The sequence below is a fragment of the Elgaria multicarinata genome, chromosome 3 (assembly GCF_023053635.1).
Source record: "Elgaria multicarinata webbii isolate HBS135686 ecotype San Diego chromosome 3, rElgMul1.1.pri, whole genome shotgun sequence".
NCBI lineage: Eukaryota > Metazoa > Chordata > Lepidosauria > Squamata > Anguidae > Elgaria > Elgaria multicarinata.
In genome coordinates, this window is record NC_086173.1 from 18,473,901 (window position 1) to 18,491,714 (window position 17,814).

At 43.1% G+C, this 17,814-nt stretch overlaps 1 protein-coding gene across 1 annotated transcript; it reads right to left on the bottom strand.

Annotated features, from left to right (window-relative positions):
* Nucleotides 1–4,400: 4,400 nt before the first annotated feature.
* On the bottom strand, nt 4,401–12,936 carry PRAF2 (PRA1 domain family member 2). The gene is made up of 3 exons (XM_063119499.1): nt 12,746–12,936; nt 9,263–9,480; nt 4,401–5,986 (listed from the first exon to the last, which is right to left on the bottom strand). The coding sequence occupies exons 1-3, from the start codon at nt 12,922–12,924 to the stop codon at nt 5,847–5,849; spliced, it is 537 nt and encodes a 178-aa protein (XP_062975569.1). The 5' UTR covers nt 12,925–12,936; the 3' UTR covers nt 4,401–5,846.
* Nucleotides 12,937–17,814: the final 4,878 nt, after the last annotated feature.

Consider the following 17,814-nt stretch of genomic DNA (forward strand, 5'->3'; position numbering starts at 1 on the left):
TAGTTAGGTTTTGGGGGGAATTCACTGCCACATACAGAATCATTCTCTTCTTAACTGATGGAAAGAAGTTTACAATTCACAGATATTTCATCATCTGCAGAGGGGGTGTAATTACTTGACCCTCTTTACCAAATGTCTGGGTCAGTTCTTAATTCCTTCAGGAAAAGGGGGGGAGACTGGGTCTCAACCCTGTCTAGAAAAACTACCCTTGGGTTTGTAAACCTTTCCCTTTAATCCCTGAGGGGGGTTCTGTAAATGCTGAGTGGTGAGGAAATGTACTTTTTAAAGTAGAATCCCACCCCCGCACCCCCATTTCTTTTCCCTCTGAGCTGAGCTGCAATCCTCAGCATCCCTTGTGCGGGGTGGGGTAGGGATTGATTCCCCAGCCACAATATATTGTGAGCTATCCCTGTTGTAATGCAAAGTATTTTGGGGTGGCCTGGTCTTGAATGGTCTAGACCCATTTGCTTTACAGAAGCCCTGCTCCTGATGGAGATGAAAACTGGTCTGTTGATATGGATCAACACAGCTCCCTGCATTTTTGTACTTTCCTTGGCATGGCCATGGGGATTCTTCAAAATTTACCACTACATCACTGTCAACAATACATTACAAGTGGGGACTGTAACAAAATGTTACAGTGTATTCTCACTTCCCAGGAGTGCTCCTCTGCAGGAGATTTCCCCCTGCAAGGCTATTCAATTCCCCCTCCCATCTGTTTTCCAACTGAATCTCCACATTCCGTATGCTCCATCCTTATTGGGCTGGGTTTTTTGTTGTTCTTGGGCAGAGGCGTCAACCCAATGTTTTTGACTTTGTTGTACTTCTGAAAACCTTGGCATTCTCCAAAGCACAGTAACTTCCTCTTGTGATTCTAAGCTTGTCCAAACTCACCACTTGAGATTCCTACCATAAGAATGCCCATCATAAGAACACAGCTCCTCTTAATGCTGGATCAGACCAAAAGCCAGTCTAGTCCAGCATTGTTCACACAGTGGTCTATGTCTATGGGAAACCCACAACAGGATAGAACAACATAAGAGCCATGCTGGATCAGACCAAGGGTTCTAGTATTGTGAGAGAGGGAGAGAAATGTCTCCCCATCCACATTTTCCACACCATGCATAATTTTGTACACCTCTATCAGGTCTTCCCTTAGCCTCCTTTTTTCCAAACTGAACAATCCTAGCTATTGTAACCTCTCATAGGGGAGATGCTCCAGCCCCTTAATCATTTTATTTGCCCTTTTCCCAGCTCTGTAATATTCTTTTTTAGGTGTGGTGACCAGAACTGTACACAGTATTCTAAGTGTGGTTGCACCAGAAATTTGTAGAAAGGCAGTATGATACCGGCAGTTCTTTTCTCAATTCCTTTTCTGATTATGCCTAATGTGGAGTTTTCCTTTTTTTACAGCAAGCGCACACTGGGTTAACATTTTCATCAAGCTGCCCACCACAACATCAAGATCTCTTTTCTTGGTGTGTCACCACTAGCTCTGATCCCATCAGACTATATACTTGGTGGGGGTTTTGTCCCAATGTGCACTCCTCTAAACTTGCTTACATGGAACTGCATTTGCCACTTGGCTACCCGTTCTCCCAGTTTGGAGAGATCCTTTGGAGAATCCACTGTTTACAACCCTCCATTGTGAGAACTGACCATTTATTCCTATTCTTTGCTTTCAACCACTTACCTATCCTGTGACTGCTAAGACTTCTCAGGAGTGTGGGAAATTGTCAATTGCTTTTTGGAAATCTAAGTAAAGAGTGCCATGCCATTGCTGGAGATATAAAGAAAACCGTAACAAAACCAGCAGAAAAAAATGAGTATATATAACTAAAAAAGTGTCATGATACACACAAGATTTTAATTTTTAAGAGTATGCAGAAATGCAAAAATTGTAGACAAAATAAGTTGTAGTATATAGCCAGGTCTTTGTTGTTGTTTTTTAATGGACAAATGTAACTCGTTGTCCTAGGTAAGTCTCATAACTGCACCTGATCTGAATATTCACTCTATGATCCCAGGCAAATCAAAGATCTACATGCATTTAAGACAAGCTCATCTTTCATCAGTTTTGCATATGAATTTTCATGCGAGGCTCAGTCTCCAAAGCCATCCATTTTCAATATCAAATTTGTATTCAATAATATCCAGTGCCACAGTGACAATATTTTAAATATTTTGAACACAAGCGATGGTCATGATTGCATCCCATTGCCCAAACCTAACCCTGTTTAGTTGGAAGTAAGCCCCACTGATTTCAGTAGGTATACTTAAGGCAGCCTTCCCCAATCTTAGGCCCTCCAGTTATGTTGGGGCTATGAAAGCTGGGGCAGCTGCAGTCCAACACATCTGGAGGGCACCAGGTTGGGGAAGACAGACTTAAAATGACCGCCTTAAGCATTTAATGGTACATTTGAGTTCCTTCGATTTATACAAGGGTTGTGTTCACACATGCATGTTCTTCACTTGATGAGTACAGCACCAGGTGTAAGTTGCAATTGTGGGAAATGTGGGAAAGCTTTGCTAATTTTGTAGGGTAAAATACCTTTTTCGAGACACCATATCTCATTAAGTATAGTGTGTAGGGCCAGAAGCCTACCTCAGCAAAGAAAAACTCGCTTCTGAACTGGGACAGCTGTTGACGGAATATTTGTCAGTTTTGCACTGCAAAGGAATGTTTCAGCCTAACTAGTTTTTTAAGGCCTACAACTACCGAAACCTGTTCTCATGGTCAGCCTGACTACTTGCTGGGAAATGGTGACAAGTGTTTTCCTATCTGCTGCCAAACGAAGTGAGTGGATGAGGGTCGGGTGCAAGAGGTGGTAAGCCTATCTTTGTGTAGCCTAGTGGCTAAACTCAAGTTGGGAACCACCACGAAGTCCTCTGCTCTGAGTTCACTCAGTGGACATAGGCAATGTAGTTGCTCTCACGTTCAGCAACCCTCTTCCTTAAAAATATGAAGATAATAAGAGTAGAGACCCAACAAGTTACCTTAGGGCAAGAGAAGATGAAGGATAGAAGGAAATCCTTCCCTTCCTGATAACTGGTCACCTAAGAGGCAAAGAGACTGTTCCAAGGCAAAGCTGGGATGGTGAAAAGGCCCCAGGAATCAATCCAAGCCCAAATCCACTCTACTCTCCATTTGTGTCAGAGAAGAGTGGGTGCTTCTTCAACAACAAAAGGGATATAAATACACCAGTAAAAGCCAAAACAATGGCCACAAAAAAGTCTTCTGCACCCATGTTTACTGTTCTCGACACATTTCAAGAAGGTCTCCTTGTCAAGGTCTTCCATGTGAGGTTAGAAGTTAGGCGTTCTAAGCATGGTCTGGAAGTAAATCAGAATTGCCCTTGATAAAGAAGAGATGTTCTTGAAACGCGTCCGGAACCATAAACACTGTTGAAGCTGCCTTTTGGTTTTGTCTTTGTTTAGGCTCGTTCTCCAAAGCCGTCATTTGGGGGAAGGGCGTTGTGTTGGCTGGTTTGTTCAGCTAACAAGACCCCCCCCCCGCACCCGCTGTCTCAATCCTGCTCAAAGGTAATGCCTATGGCATGCCCACATCTCCCAATCCATGAATGGAGCTGATTGTAGGGGGAGTTGGGAGTGTCATTTTGTCACATACACTTCATGATTTTTCTGCAAAGGGAGGGTCTCCTATCATTGGCAGACCCCCATCTCTTCTTCCCAATTTATGCTCTAGGGATACCTGCGTGTGTGGGGGTGGGTGGGTAGAGATAAGGTACTCTTTACTATACAACAGGCTGTTGGAAGGATTCCTGAGGTAACACAGATGAAGAGTTTGGTACACCGTGATGCACTATATAAATACTGAATAATATTAATAGCTGGCCTGCTATCAAGCATGCAGAAGCTACAAAGGCTGTGTTAGATGAGATTTGCCTAAACCATCTGGAATGTACCACAGTGGGGAAGGTTGGAAGAGGAGTTTCCACGGCCCACTGGCAGAGGGGTTATGCATCAGTTTAGACTGAGGGAGATTCAATGGGGGCCACTGTTGGTGTTGAGCACCCTGACAGGAAAGTGTTTTCCAGAGGAGGCGCAACGGATGGTACCTGCCCTAAGCAAATAATAAGTAAGTGTGGTTCTACTTGCTCCTTCCTCATTCCTGCCCCACAATCTAAAGAGTACGGGGGGGGGGATTTCCTTTTAAAACAATAAAATACAAAAACTTAAAAAGCCTTGGATATTAAAAAGCTCTATGTCAACTCCCCCACCCCCCTGGCATGAAGTAGTACATAAAGTTTAATTACTGGTTCTTCTCCTCCTACCCACCAATACCAAATAAATAGCAGCTGTGTATACAAGGAGATGGAGAGGTACATTATGCGAACCCCTCTGAGTGTTGTTTTTTGGGGTGGGGGTGGGGGTGGGTGGGAAATACTTCTAGAATCTATTTTCTCCTTCATTTATTAGCTATCTATCCCTTGGCAACATCTCATACTCTAGTCAGAACTGCACACTATGCTAAGTTTGGTCCGTTCTCTGAAGTTTTATGTATCTTTTTTGTGTGTTTTTGGAAATACTTCTAGAATCTATTTGCGCCTTCATTTATTAGCAATTTATCTCTTGACAACATCTCACACACTAGTCAGAACTGCACACTATGCTAAGTTTGGTCCGTCCTCTGAAGTTTTACGTAGCACCCATCTAAATACAGACTACCTTGAATATGGAGGGTGCTGTAGAAGGACATTTTGAACTTTGCCCAGTTTGGAAGTGGTCAAGGATTTTTTGCTTCCCTCAAAACCATATGCACAAAACAAGAGTTACCCAGGATGGACTTTCCTCCTTAGAATCTGAATGTATAGTTTGCAACATAGGTCCTCGTCTGCTGATTGTACTTTGGAGTTTCCCCTTTCCCTCAAGAGAGACCTCCAGGGTTAATGACTTGCTAGCCTTCCTTATGCCTTTTAAGGCTCAGCTAGCTCTTCTTCAAAATGGCTTCCTATTGCTTACTGTCACCACCTCTCCCCACAAGCAACCCAACTCGCTCTAATAGGAACTCTTGCTTGATGTCTCTAAAAACCAGACGACCAGAAATTCTATAGAGCAGCTGTTGCCGTACAGCAACTAGGATAATAGACGATCTTCATTTGGATCTCAGCTCTGAGAAGAACATGGTGGGTGGACTGAGGCAAGCCATCCTTTGGCAGCCTCAGTCCTCTAGCTGCAATATGGAGAGAAACAATACTGACTTAAACAACAGGATAGTGGTACAGACTATAGCAAGATACTATATGTGAAGCACTTGGAGCATTCAAAAGTCTATATAAATGTGAAATACTAACATACAAACTAGCCTCCCTTAGGACACCTAGAAATAGGTTGTCTTGTAATTTGCCAACTGACTGCTCTTTGTTCTAGTATCAGGCCATGATGCTTATGGGAGGGTTTTTTAATCAAGTGATTAGGAGTCCCACAGGTTAACACCTTACGTTTTAAAAAAATACTACCTCGTCATTCATTAATCTTACTTGCTGCTTCTCCCTGTCTTGTATACTCTAAAACCAAACAAGGAAGAGTCCTGACAAATCATACCTACGGTCAATTAGGAATGCCACCTTGATGCCACCCTATTTGCTCTCCACGTTTACTTTGCTCTCAAATCTTACTGAGTGCGACTTTGAGCCCGGGGGCTCCACAGGTTGACTGCTCTAATCCCAAAGAGATTGCGTCTTTTATATGAGCTCACAGCCAAGCCGCTAGACTGGGTTAAGTGACTAGATAAACACAAAGGCCGGGGGTGGGGGAAGAAAGAGATAACAGGAAGGTAGGTACGTAAAGTATTTCCAAAGGAAAGGAAGTAGCATGGCGGCAGTCTAGGATCCAGCTTCCTGTTCCTGTCCGAGAGCTTCCAGGAGCAGCCCCATGGGTGTGCGTTTGAGTCCGATGCTCTCAATTTTGTTCTCAATCTTGTTTTTGAGGTTACGGAGGCGCAAGGAGGCATGGCTGAGGATCACTGCGGAGGAAGGCAGGGGAGAGAACTGAGGTTGATATAGATAGCAGTGGAAACAGAAAACCATTATGTTCTCCTGTTATAGACAGCTCCCTTCCCACAAATAGTCCCACAGGAGGGTTCAGTTAGGGGGACCATATGACTGGATTTGCCTGGATTTGTCCGGGTTTTTGATGACAAATCCGGGAGGAGAGGGGAAATCCGGATTTTTCCAGAGACCAGCTCTAATGGGAATTAACAAAAATGCTTATAACTCTGTTATTTTTTAAGATAAAGACATGAAACTTGGCATGATGGTAGCTCTTAGGAAGGGCTTTAGTCATACCAAATTTGAAACAGATCCGTTCATCCATTGATTTTTTAGGATTTTTAAAAAAATTGAGGTTTTAAAATTATTTTTAAAATCGTCATTTTTAAAGATAAAGAGATGAAACTTCACACCATGATAGGATTTAGGTAGAGCTTTAGCCACACTAAATTTGAAACAGATCTGTTCATCCATTGATTTTTTAGGATTTTTTTTAAAATTGAGGTTTTTAAATTATTATTTTTAAACTGTCATTTTTAAAGATAAAGAGCTGAAAGTTGGCACCATGATAGCTTTTAGGTAGAGCTTTAGCCATACCAAATTTGAAACAGATCTGTTCATCCATTGATTTTTAGGAATTTTTTAAAATTTGGGGATTAAATTTTTTAATATATATATTATTTTTAAAGATAAAGAGATGAAACTTGGCACCATGATTGCTCTTAACAAGGACTTTAGCTATGCCAAGTTTGAAACAGATCTGTCCATCCATTGAGTTTTAGGATTTTTAAAAAAAGTTTGAGGTTTTAAAATTATTTTTTAAAAATGACATTTTTAAAAGATAAAGGGCTGAAAGTTGGTACCATGATAGCTCTTAAGGAGAGATTTAGCCATGCCAAGTTTGAATCAGATCTGTTCATCCATTTTTTTAAAGGATTTTTTAAAAAGTTCAAAGTTTTAAAACTGCTGGAGCCATATCCTTCAAACTCAGGTTGTCAAACCTCCTCTTTGGGGTTTTGCATATTGAGCAGTTTCAGCCCTTGGCATTAAGGGGATCTCCAGTCTTTAGGTAAACTGCCACAACACCCACCCTAATGTTAGAGTAGAGAAACTTGTGACAATTATACACAAGCTTTTTTAAAAAATTGAAATTAAAAAAAGCCAGTAGCTAACCCTGTTAACAACAACAGCAGCTTGCAATGTGTGAAGATACAGTCAGAAAAGATATTTGAGGGAAGGGGAGACTGTATCACACAAAGCATAACAAAAGCTTCAAAGTACAGCAAAACCTACAAAAGTAGGAGTGAGTGAAGTTAATTTCAGATACATTGAATCTCTCACTTGTTCTTTATTTCAGTGATTTTAACATTAAGGTGCTATGTAGAACAGATTTGTCTTAAATGTGTGCTATAAAATCAGACATGTGACCAAGGCTATGTTCGGGTGGGACCGCCCCCTTGGTGCTGGACACGCCCCCTTGGGGGCCGACCATGTTGTCCTCCTTTTTGGTTTCCAAAATATGGTCGCCCTAGTTCAGTTATCTCCTCCAGAAGAGAAACACAGGGCTAGAATGTCCCATTTGCCTCTACTATCTCTCTAGCTTGGCTAGAACAGCTCCAAAACAAAGGAAGACAAAACACAAGCTTCCCGCGGATATATTCCCAGAGAATTTGTACATTTGCTTTTGAGTGATATATTGCAGAGGGTGGCATTTCCCAACTTTGAGCCTTCCAGATGGATCAGACTATAACTCCCATCAGTCCCAGCCACCTGGTGGCTGGGAATGATGGGAGCTGTAGTCTGATCCCTCTGGAGGGGCAAAGGTGGGATCCAAGTCTTCCCAACCCTTAGTGCAATAGCACAAAGACACCATCATGGATGGGCCTACGACAAGTAGTACATTCTTCCAGGGCAGAAATTCAAGGCTAGAGTCTCCTTTTCATCTCTACTACCAGCTCTCTTAGGCCATTACTAAAGAGAAAAGCAGGGGGAAAGCCAGGCCTAACCTTTTGTGCAGAGAACTGTAGCCTGCCCGGTCTTTATGCTCTCTTTCCCCCAAGAACAAACAAAAACACCTTAGTATCTTGCAGAAAAGTAGCTCAAGTTCAGTGATAACAGCCAACGTTGCAATTATATGAATTAAGCAAGTCCGCATCATTTTTTAATATTTGGATGGCTTGTTCTGCATTTGTAAACTATTTTGCAGAATTTATTCTCGGGAGGGGAGGAGCTACAAAGACCACAGAAGTCCTACTCCCTGATCCCTAGAATTATTATTGGGCTACACCTCTTAAATTTCACAAAACACTGCCCACACATTTTCATCTTTTCAACCATTAGACCTAAAAACTTGCTTCCCCCGCCCCCACTAACTGAAAGCTGAGAGACCCTGGAAAGTGAATTCTGTAGTCAATACCACATTATGCAGACTTTCTGTACTTCTGCAGAACTGCAGCATATGCATAGCCCTACTTCAACCATGGAAACATCACAGATGTGGATGTTTGCATGACACACCCCATTTACTCCTACATCCATTCATAAGAAAACAGAAGCAATTTCCTTCCTGCATCAAAAGAATGCAGCTGTTCATCAATCTACTACAAGTATAGTTTTTGAGGAGCTTACAAAATACACAATCCTGGTGGAGGAACAATGCAACCAACCAGTTGCAGTTGCATTAGCCCATTCCACATGGCCCAGCCGTGTAGTACTGCAATTTGTTTTGATGTTTGAAGCAGAGGAAGACTTAGTCAGTTTCCTGCAGGTAGGTTTGTCCCCTGCCCACATGGGAGTTGTGTGCAGAATGCAGAATCCAGCATAAGATGCAGAAGCCACAACATCCCACCTACGTATTTTTGACAAGCAAGCCCATCTGGGAAGGGCTAAAGATAGATTCTGATGTCCCACCCCATGAGCATGGGAGCTTTTTGCAGATATGGTCTCAGATTTATCTGAACCACATGAGGACTAGAAACTTGCTTTTCAGTTTTAAGTGAAAGCTAAGTTCCTCAGGTGTCCATGCCAGACCAGGTTCCACACGTGCGAAACCATGCTCTGCTTATGTCATCTTGAAAGTATTCTATGGTGAACCTCAAGTTCCACGCAAACATTAACAGATGAGATAAACAAAATCTAAAGTCTTTGCAACCATCATATATCCTGGATGCACCAATGCTGTACCAACTGGTATAGCCTCCGTTCACCCACACTGCTCCCCCCCCCACTTTTTTTTTTTTTTTAGGACTCACACATTATGGGCAGGGCAATGAAAAACAAAAAGGTGGCAGAGCCTTCCAAGAGCGACACCAGAAAGTATGCAGAGCCAAGGATAGCGAGGACACAGGTGCAGGGGTAATTCCGCCGGAAGCGTCGCGCAGGTGCCTTGTTCTCAGCCGCCCAGACGAAGCCCAGAAACATCAGAGTGACGAGTGCACCACTCAGCAGAGTCAGGAGGGGGCGGAAGTACCTGCAAAAGACAGGCAGGGTGGGACTTCGAAAGCCATCTTCAATTCAGTGGAGAGACAACATACCTTGCTGACATGACTAGGTCGATCAGCGTTGCCACGGTAGGTAAGAGAGCAAGAGACGTGCTAGAAAAGAGTGCAGCCGTGGCAAAGTAGTAGCTGGCCCAGAAATACGCAAAGGGAGGGGGCATGCTTGCCTCGCTTCCATCCATGGCTTAATTGCAATGCATTCTGGATCTCGAGACAGAAGTGATTGTGCAACACCAATCCTGCCATTTCTCCCCTTCTCCCTCAGGGCAAGATGCGTTCTCTCTTATTTTCTCTTATTATTATTTATTGTTAATACTGATCTACTGCCTCATTTACTAAAAAGCCATCAAGGCAGTATGCAGCTATTGAGAACAATAAAAACGAGAACATTAAAAACAGTAAGTCATTAAAAAGTGGATCATTTTAAAGATTAAAAATTAAAAAGACGTGACTTTCCACCCTTTCTAAAAGCCGAATGGGGGCTGATTGTGGTGCTTGAGGGAGCCCCCTCTCCACAGTTTGGGAGCAACACAGGAGAAACCCCTTTCATGCCTGCCTGACCAATGGGCAGCTGTGGATAATGGTGCCCTCTAGTAAGCCAGTTGGTCCCTTAAGGCCAGTCCTAAGCCGTTTACGATGCAATCCTATACATGCTTAGACAGAAAAACCTCTTACAGCTCCCAGCATTCCTGTAGGACCCTTTTCTGTCTAATCATGCATCGGATTGCACCCATAATGCATTAAAGATTAAAACCAAGACCTTGGAAAGCAACCAGCTCATGGCCAGATCTAAACCGTGTGTCAAATCATTATGATCCCATCATGATAACACTAAATCCCTCTTGCGCATTTATATCTTGTAGGACACACAATGACAATTGTTGCGGCATTTTGGATAATGTGGAATAAGAAGCAGAAAATAATGCTACAACAGTGGAATATGGAATATGCCCCAGCAATTATTGGTGTACTTCAATACTGCTACAACGCAGTACTGTAGATCTGGCTCAGGTCTTTGGTATCATGGTCCCAAAACTATGCACAGCTTTAGCATACCACACACTGGGTAGCAGCCTAGTTGCCACATTTGACACTAACTGAAACTTCTAGACAGTCAATAGGGGTAGCCCCATGGAGAGCACATTGCAGTACTCTAAGTGTGATTTATCCAAAGCATGAATAACGATTGCCAAGTCACACTGACTCAGGAAGGGGTGCAAATACACTTTTTGCCACTGTCACTACTTGGGGATCCAGTGTCAGTGTAAGATCAAGGAACACTCCCAAGCTATGAATCTGGTCCTTTTACAATTTAGACCCCAGTAGACTCTACTTTGCTTTTAAAACTTACTTTGAATTTCATCTGCCATTCTGTTTACTTGTTTGGGATCCCCTAATAAAGCAGACATCAGGGCCTGCTCTAGCTGGAATTTCTCTACCACCAGTACTACTACAAAAGACCTTGCATAGTTAAACTCTGGAATTCACTATCACAAGACGTGATGATGGCCACCAATTTGGATGGCTATAAAAGGGGGATGGATAAGTTCCTGGAGGAGGATAGTCCTGACACTCCCATATCAGAGGCAGTAAGCCTGTATACACCAATTGCTGGGGAATATGGGTGAGAGGGTGCTATTGCACTGTGTCCTGCTTGTGGTTCCCTGCTCAACAACTGGTTGGCCAGAGTGTGAACAGAGTGCTGGACTAGATGGACCCTTGTTCTGATCCAGCAGGGCTCTTCTTGTGTTCTTATGCTTGTGTGAGAAGGATCCTGATGACTTTTTATATGTTCCTATCGTTCATTGCCATTTTTAAAATCTATTTTGATGTTACTTATAAACCACCTTAGAAAAAAGACCTTTTATTGATCCATCACAACATAGCAAAAATCAACACAATTTCTTGTCATTTCTGCAAGTAAAGCCCATATGCTCACAATTAACAAAATTAAAGGATGGGGTGGGCAATGTTGTTGTTGTTGTTTTCCTGCCAGGGCCCACATTCCCAGCCCCCTGCTTTCACATCTCTAGTCAAAAGCAAGTTTTCCTTAATATGAAAATACAATGATGGGTAAAGCATCCACTGTTGAATTGCTGGCTGTCATGCAGCTGATCAAAACACAGAAAGGCTGGGTGGGGAGGAGTAGGCTGAACTCTTAATATCAACAACTTCCAGGATTACGCCCCAAACTCAATTTAAGCCCTGCCCTACTGCCTGTATTTGGGTTGCTGCCTTTTCTGTGCTTTCATTTTTTTTTTTTTTTAGTGGGCCTGCTGCTTCTATGCTGCGCATAGAGAAATAAAACAGACGAAACCTTTCCTGGCTTTGAGAGTAGCAGTGCCAAAAAGCATCACGTTCCAACTTTCTGTACGCCAGCCCGTGGAAGAGAAAAATACACAACCTGCGAAAAATGCTTTTCTACAGAACAGGTACATTTGGGCACTTAATGCCAATGTACCCTATAAAGGGCCCAGAAACACTCAGCAACTCACAATCAGAAGCTCTCCCAAGGAAGTGGAAACGAATGAACTTGAAAAAGAATTGGGTTTGAAACAGACTTTTGCCCTTTTTGGTTGCATTCATGTAGTTGTGAGCGCTATAATTTATAAACAGACGCACACATTTGTACATGTTTGGCCATTTCAGTTTTGTAAGCGCAATGTAAGTACCACTGGTATATCAACTGGGTCTTGCGCTGCACTTCTGACAAATGCAAAAGAGGACAGGGCTCCTGCACCTTTAATAAACCGTGCAGAAGAGGGAAGTGATGCAGCTTGCTCAGTAAGCTATTAAAGGTACAGGAACCCTGTTCTCTTTTGCATCAAGCAGCTCTATCAAGCTGCTATTAAAGACACAGGAGCATTTTTTAAAAAAAGGGTGGCGTCTCAACCATGCTCATCTACCCCACTAAGCGTGATACAAATAGGCATTTTTAGCGCTTCCATCATATTCCATCCTCATAATGCTTACTGGAACTCCGATTTCTTAAAAACATCTCCTTCCCCATGTGACTTCCCACCCCCGCCCCCAAGAACGCCTCCCTATTGTATAAGGCGTAGACTCTAAGCGATTCTGCACAGCGGTGCATTTCCCTTCTCTCCCCGTTTGCATGCTAAAGGAGGGTCGGATCCTGCACGAGCCCCGCGCCCCATTCAAGCCCGGTCGTCGGAAGGATGCCCAGCCCAGCCCAGCCCCGCCCCAGCCCGCCGCCGTGGCACTCACTCACTCACTCACCCGCCCAGCACCAGCCCCGCGCCCAGCACCAGCAAATAATTGCTCTGGTAGTAAAGGAGGTTATTGATGACCCGGTTGTGCCAGCGTTGCAGGTCCCGCAAGTCCGGGGGAGCCAAGCGGGTGGAGCCCAGCAGGAAGTCGTCCAGCGGCCGGACCGGCGGCAGCCGCACCTCGGACATCTTCGCTGGCTTGGGGTGGGGAGGAACTACAATCCCCACAATGCCTCGCGGTTCCAGGCATGGCCGCGAGGCGTTGTGGGAAATGGAGTCCCACGAGAAAGTGCGTGGCCTCTGGGAAGCCTGAGGCTTTCATCACTTTGCCGCGGAACTAGTGGAGGCTGGTGGCTCCGATTCCAGTGGGGCTATGAATCCGTTCTGGGTTCCAGTCAGAACCTGTCAGACCTCTAAAGGAATTACGCAAGGTGCTGTCCCCCAAATAGGTTCAGCACCTTGGATAGCTCTGACTGAAACCAGAGAGGATTCACAGCCCTACAGAACTCTGAGCCACCACCCTCCACTGATCTCTGGACACTTTTTTTTTTAAAGCAGAAATGTAATCGATCTATTTCTTAGTTTGGAGAAATCTCATTTGCAACATGCTACGATCACTGCGTCGTGTAGTGCTTTCTGCTCAGAATCATTCAGGTCTCTCCTTTTGAAACGGTGGAATGCGCAGGCTTCAGAAGCTAATGTTGGCCTCTCCACCAAAAGAGATAAAGCAAAACCGTAGAGTGACAAATCATATTTAAATATATGATCCTAGGACGGGGAAAGTTGCTAGATGTCCAGAATCCCAAAGCCGAGGAGGCACAAGGCTGAAGCTGGGGATAACATAATATGCTTACCAGGCACTGGAAGGCAAAAACTAAGAGCCTTCTTAAAGACTAGTGTTCAAATCCTGAACTCAATGGGACTTACCTCTGACCAGACATATATAAGACTGCATTGTAAGCAAATTTATTTTAGTGAGGTTTCGTGGACTACACCCTCTGATATCATCAGATGCATCTGATCATCATGTAAGGCAGAACCCATGAAAAGAGGGCAGAACCAGAAAACTCAAGACAGGAAAATTCATGAGAGTGAGGGGAGAGAAACAGTGTGTGAGGGGGGGACATTCCCCTCTCACACCTGCAATCTTTCTCAAAATAGTTTCTGCTTGATATTGACTCTACGACCTGGTTCACACAACACAATAAGCCAGTTGAGTGTGGGTTGTCATTGAATCATGGGTTGTTTGTGTAAACCCAGTGCACTAACAAACTGTGGCTTGTTAGTCATGAACAACCCACAGTTCAGAACCCAACAATAACCCCTGGGTTCTCTTTGTAAGTTGTTTATGGTTTGTTAGCACATCTGGGTTTACGCTACACAAAAACAACTCATGGTTCAACAACAGCTCACACTCAACCCATACTCAACTTGTACTCTGGCTTGTCATGATGTGTGAACCCGGTCTAAATATGCTTTCTAAGCCTTGATTATCTTTATTTACTACAGCCTTCTCTAACCCAGCACCCTCCAGATGTAGTCCAACACATCTGGAGGATGCCAGGCTGAAGAAGGCTGATTTATCACAATTTTGATATTTCCAATATATTAGTGATATAATTGATGATATATATTGATAATAAATTCATGCTTCTGATTTTCCACTTCCATTTTATTCCTTGTCCATGCCCCATTTTCTCAAGCAACTCCATCACAAAATTCTGTGTGTATGCGCGCATGTGTGATTGTTTAAATAAAAAGACTTTTGTACTTCTAATTTTCACAAATAGATACCAAAGATTACAAATGATACATTCTATTTTCTGAAAGTACTAGTTTAGATTTGAGAAGAAAGTTAGATTTGAGAAGTATTGCATTTTAATTCCCTCCCAAATTTCAGGTGTGCACGGAATAGAAACATGGCTTTCCCACTGCTTCAAAATTTCTGTCAAAATGTTCTATCTTCTTTCATTGTTTTGAAATCTTTAAAGTAGACTGTCAAAAGAAAAATGCCACTAACTTCAGGATATAGGAGCTCATCAACATGCACATATTGCACAATCTTGAAGCTTCATAACATGTAGAAATTGCCTGATTTCATCACACAATGGTCCCTTGGAACCCAGCAATAATCCAGAGTATACAGCTAAAGCAATGTGCTCATAAGCCTGCTGTCAGGAATGCATGCACATGAGGTCAACGAACATCAGTTCTAACACAAACACTCCACCGGTCTCAGAAGCACAAAACAAGAATTAAAAGTGCCCAATTCCACAAGCAAACCCAGCTGCAGGACAATCCATGAATCTCTAGCAGAGAACACAAAATCCATTCGGAACAGATTTTGCCAGCAGGAAGTGATTATAATCACACATACAACCTTTCTGAATCCCACCTCCTAATTTATTTATTTTTTGTTTCTCACACACATACACACCAACACACTCTTATACACACACACACACACACACACACACACACTCCTTCCCAACTAATCCAGTACTGCAAAGGCATCTCAGGCTCCCTCTGTTCTGTTTAGCTATTAAGCAGGGGCGTCAGTGCTGTTGCTGTTAGACTGGGCTTAACAGCACCCTGTGCAATTTGTGCTGCCCCAGCAACCGCCAGGGCCAAGCTAGACCAACATAATACACTCTGCTTTCGCCTCCAGAAAGGCCCAGGCAGCTTTTTAATGTTGAATGTGGTGCTATGCACGCCAGCCCCAACAGGCCTTTTCCAGGGTCTCCATCTCCCATCCTCCTGACAAGCCTAGAGATTTTGGCTGTTGGAAGCCCACAAGTGGAACAGGAACGCAAGAGTATCCTCGCACTGAAGTTCACCAGCAACTAGCATACAGAGACATACTGCTTCCTCCAATCCTGGAGGTCATGTATAACCATCATGAGTAGTAGCCAGTGAAAGCGTAGTCCTCCACGAATTTGTCCAAATCAGCAGACATGATGACATCATGTGGAAGTACATTCTGTAGTCTAAGAGCTGTGCGAGGAAGTACTTCCTTTTACCTGACCTGAATTTCCTACCACTCAGCTTCATTGGAGGACTATGGGTTCTAGTATTATGAGAGATGCAAAAAGATGCATTTATCTTTTCCACACCGTGCATAATTTTACACACCTCTATCATGCCCCCCTTATTCACCATTTCCTCTAAGCTAAACAGCCCCAGATGTTGTAACCTTTCCTCATAGGGGAGATGCTCCAGCCCCTTAATCATTTCGGTTGCCTTTTTTTGCACCCTTTCCAGGTCTATAATATCATTTTGGAGGTGTGGTGGCCAGAACTGTACACAGTACTCCAAGTGTGGTTGCACCATAGATTTGTATAATGGGGTGATGCTTTTATCACGCTGTCCATCAGCATCTGAAGATCCATTTTCTGGTCCGACATTGCCAGCTGACTGGCCTTCAACTTCCACATGTATAATAAGTTTGTTGAAGTCCTGGAATGGGCTGTTTTTGTACTTTTCCATATTTCTGGACAAGTCTGCAAAGCTTGGAAGAACTGAAGACTCAGCATCAGTCAATCAGCTTAAAGGTCAAGTTTGCAGGTGGACTTTATTGAATAATTGGGATGATGCAAAGGTGTAATTGTCTCATGATTGCCAATTAGTGGTTTCATCATTTGTTCAGGGAAATGTATAGAGAGAGAGATCTTGGAGCATTGTAACCAGATTAAAATATTCTCTCTCTGCTGCTGTGAGCCCTGCTGTGACGTGTATATATGACCAAGTGTGTGAGTATGTTAGTGTAAATTTGTATTGCCATAAACTGTGTTATTTCTATCAGTAAAATACTTTATTTTTGTACCAAACAAAACAGACTCTGTCTTGAAGTTAATTTGGTCTTTGCTGAATTTCATAGTTAAGAACCGCTGTTACTCTGCTAATTCACTGGTATAGTGAATAAAGGGTTTAAAATAATACCCCTCAAGAGGTTATCGGCCCAGTTCCCAGTCTGGACATAACTCTAGTTCTTAACAGAGAAACAGTAGGACCTGATAAGACAGAGAACCGTGCGTTGACTAATTGCCCTGGAGCGTTGCTGGCTTACCTATTTGTGAAGAAATGAGGGCTTATATTATTTTGTCCAGTTTGCCGCCGTCTTGGGACGTGTTGGTGACTACCCTAGAGGGAGTGACGGTCCGTGTTTTGACCCTGAATTATGTGTGTGGAAAATTATTGGAAGAAAATCAGAAAAGACACACCAAAAGAGCTCAAACGGCAAGGCAGACTCATTTCAAAAATGGTCTGGTTCTGAAGGGGTTAAGACCGGGACTGTGAAAAAGGAGGAGACTGAATCTGCTTATTCAGTTTCTAAAAAGCACAAGCCGCAAAAAACAATTGTTTGCTGGCGTTGTGGGAAAATTGGGCACATGAAGAATGATTGTAAAGTGAAATTACAATCTGAAAAAGTTTCTGAGCATCGCTGGAAAAATGCTTCTTGTTCAAAGAAGATAGCACAGCTCGTTACAGCCGGAGTGAGCAAGATTTCGGAGAAGAAAGGAAATGGAAGCTCAAATTTCTGGTTGATAGACTCTGCGTGCAATTCAATCATTTCTATCAGAAAGGAAAGCTTCTTAGACTTCAGAGTCACTTCTAACAAATTTATTTTTCTTGCTGACGGCTCAAAGCAGGAAGTGAAGGGAGAAGGAATTTGCCATATTCCTGTCCTTAACGAAAGCTTTGAAAATGCTATTTTTGTTCCCAACTTAAGTCATTCTCTTTTAGGTGTGTCAAACCTAATGGAGAAAAAGTTCTCTGTCTCCTTTGAGGAGGGGAAATGTTTTATTTCCAGGCATGGAGAACTGAAGGGGACTGCCAGTTTAAAAAAACGGTTTGTTTTTCCTGGACAGGAGCCAAGATGGAGAGGAAGATATTTCTTCAAGTTCTATGACTTACAAAAACATTTCTCCCCATGACAATTGCCTACATTTATTTCATAGGAGACTTGGACATCCTTGTTTTAGATCTCTGGGCAAAACTCTCAATATTGCTGGAGATGTGAGAGTGAAAAATTGCCAGAATTATTTTGACTGTTCCGTTTGTAAGTTGGCAAAATCACGT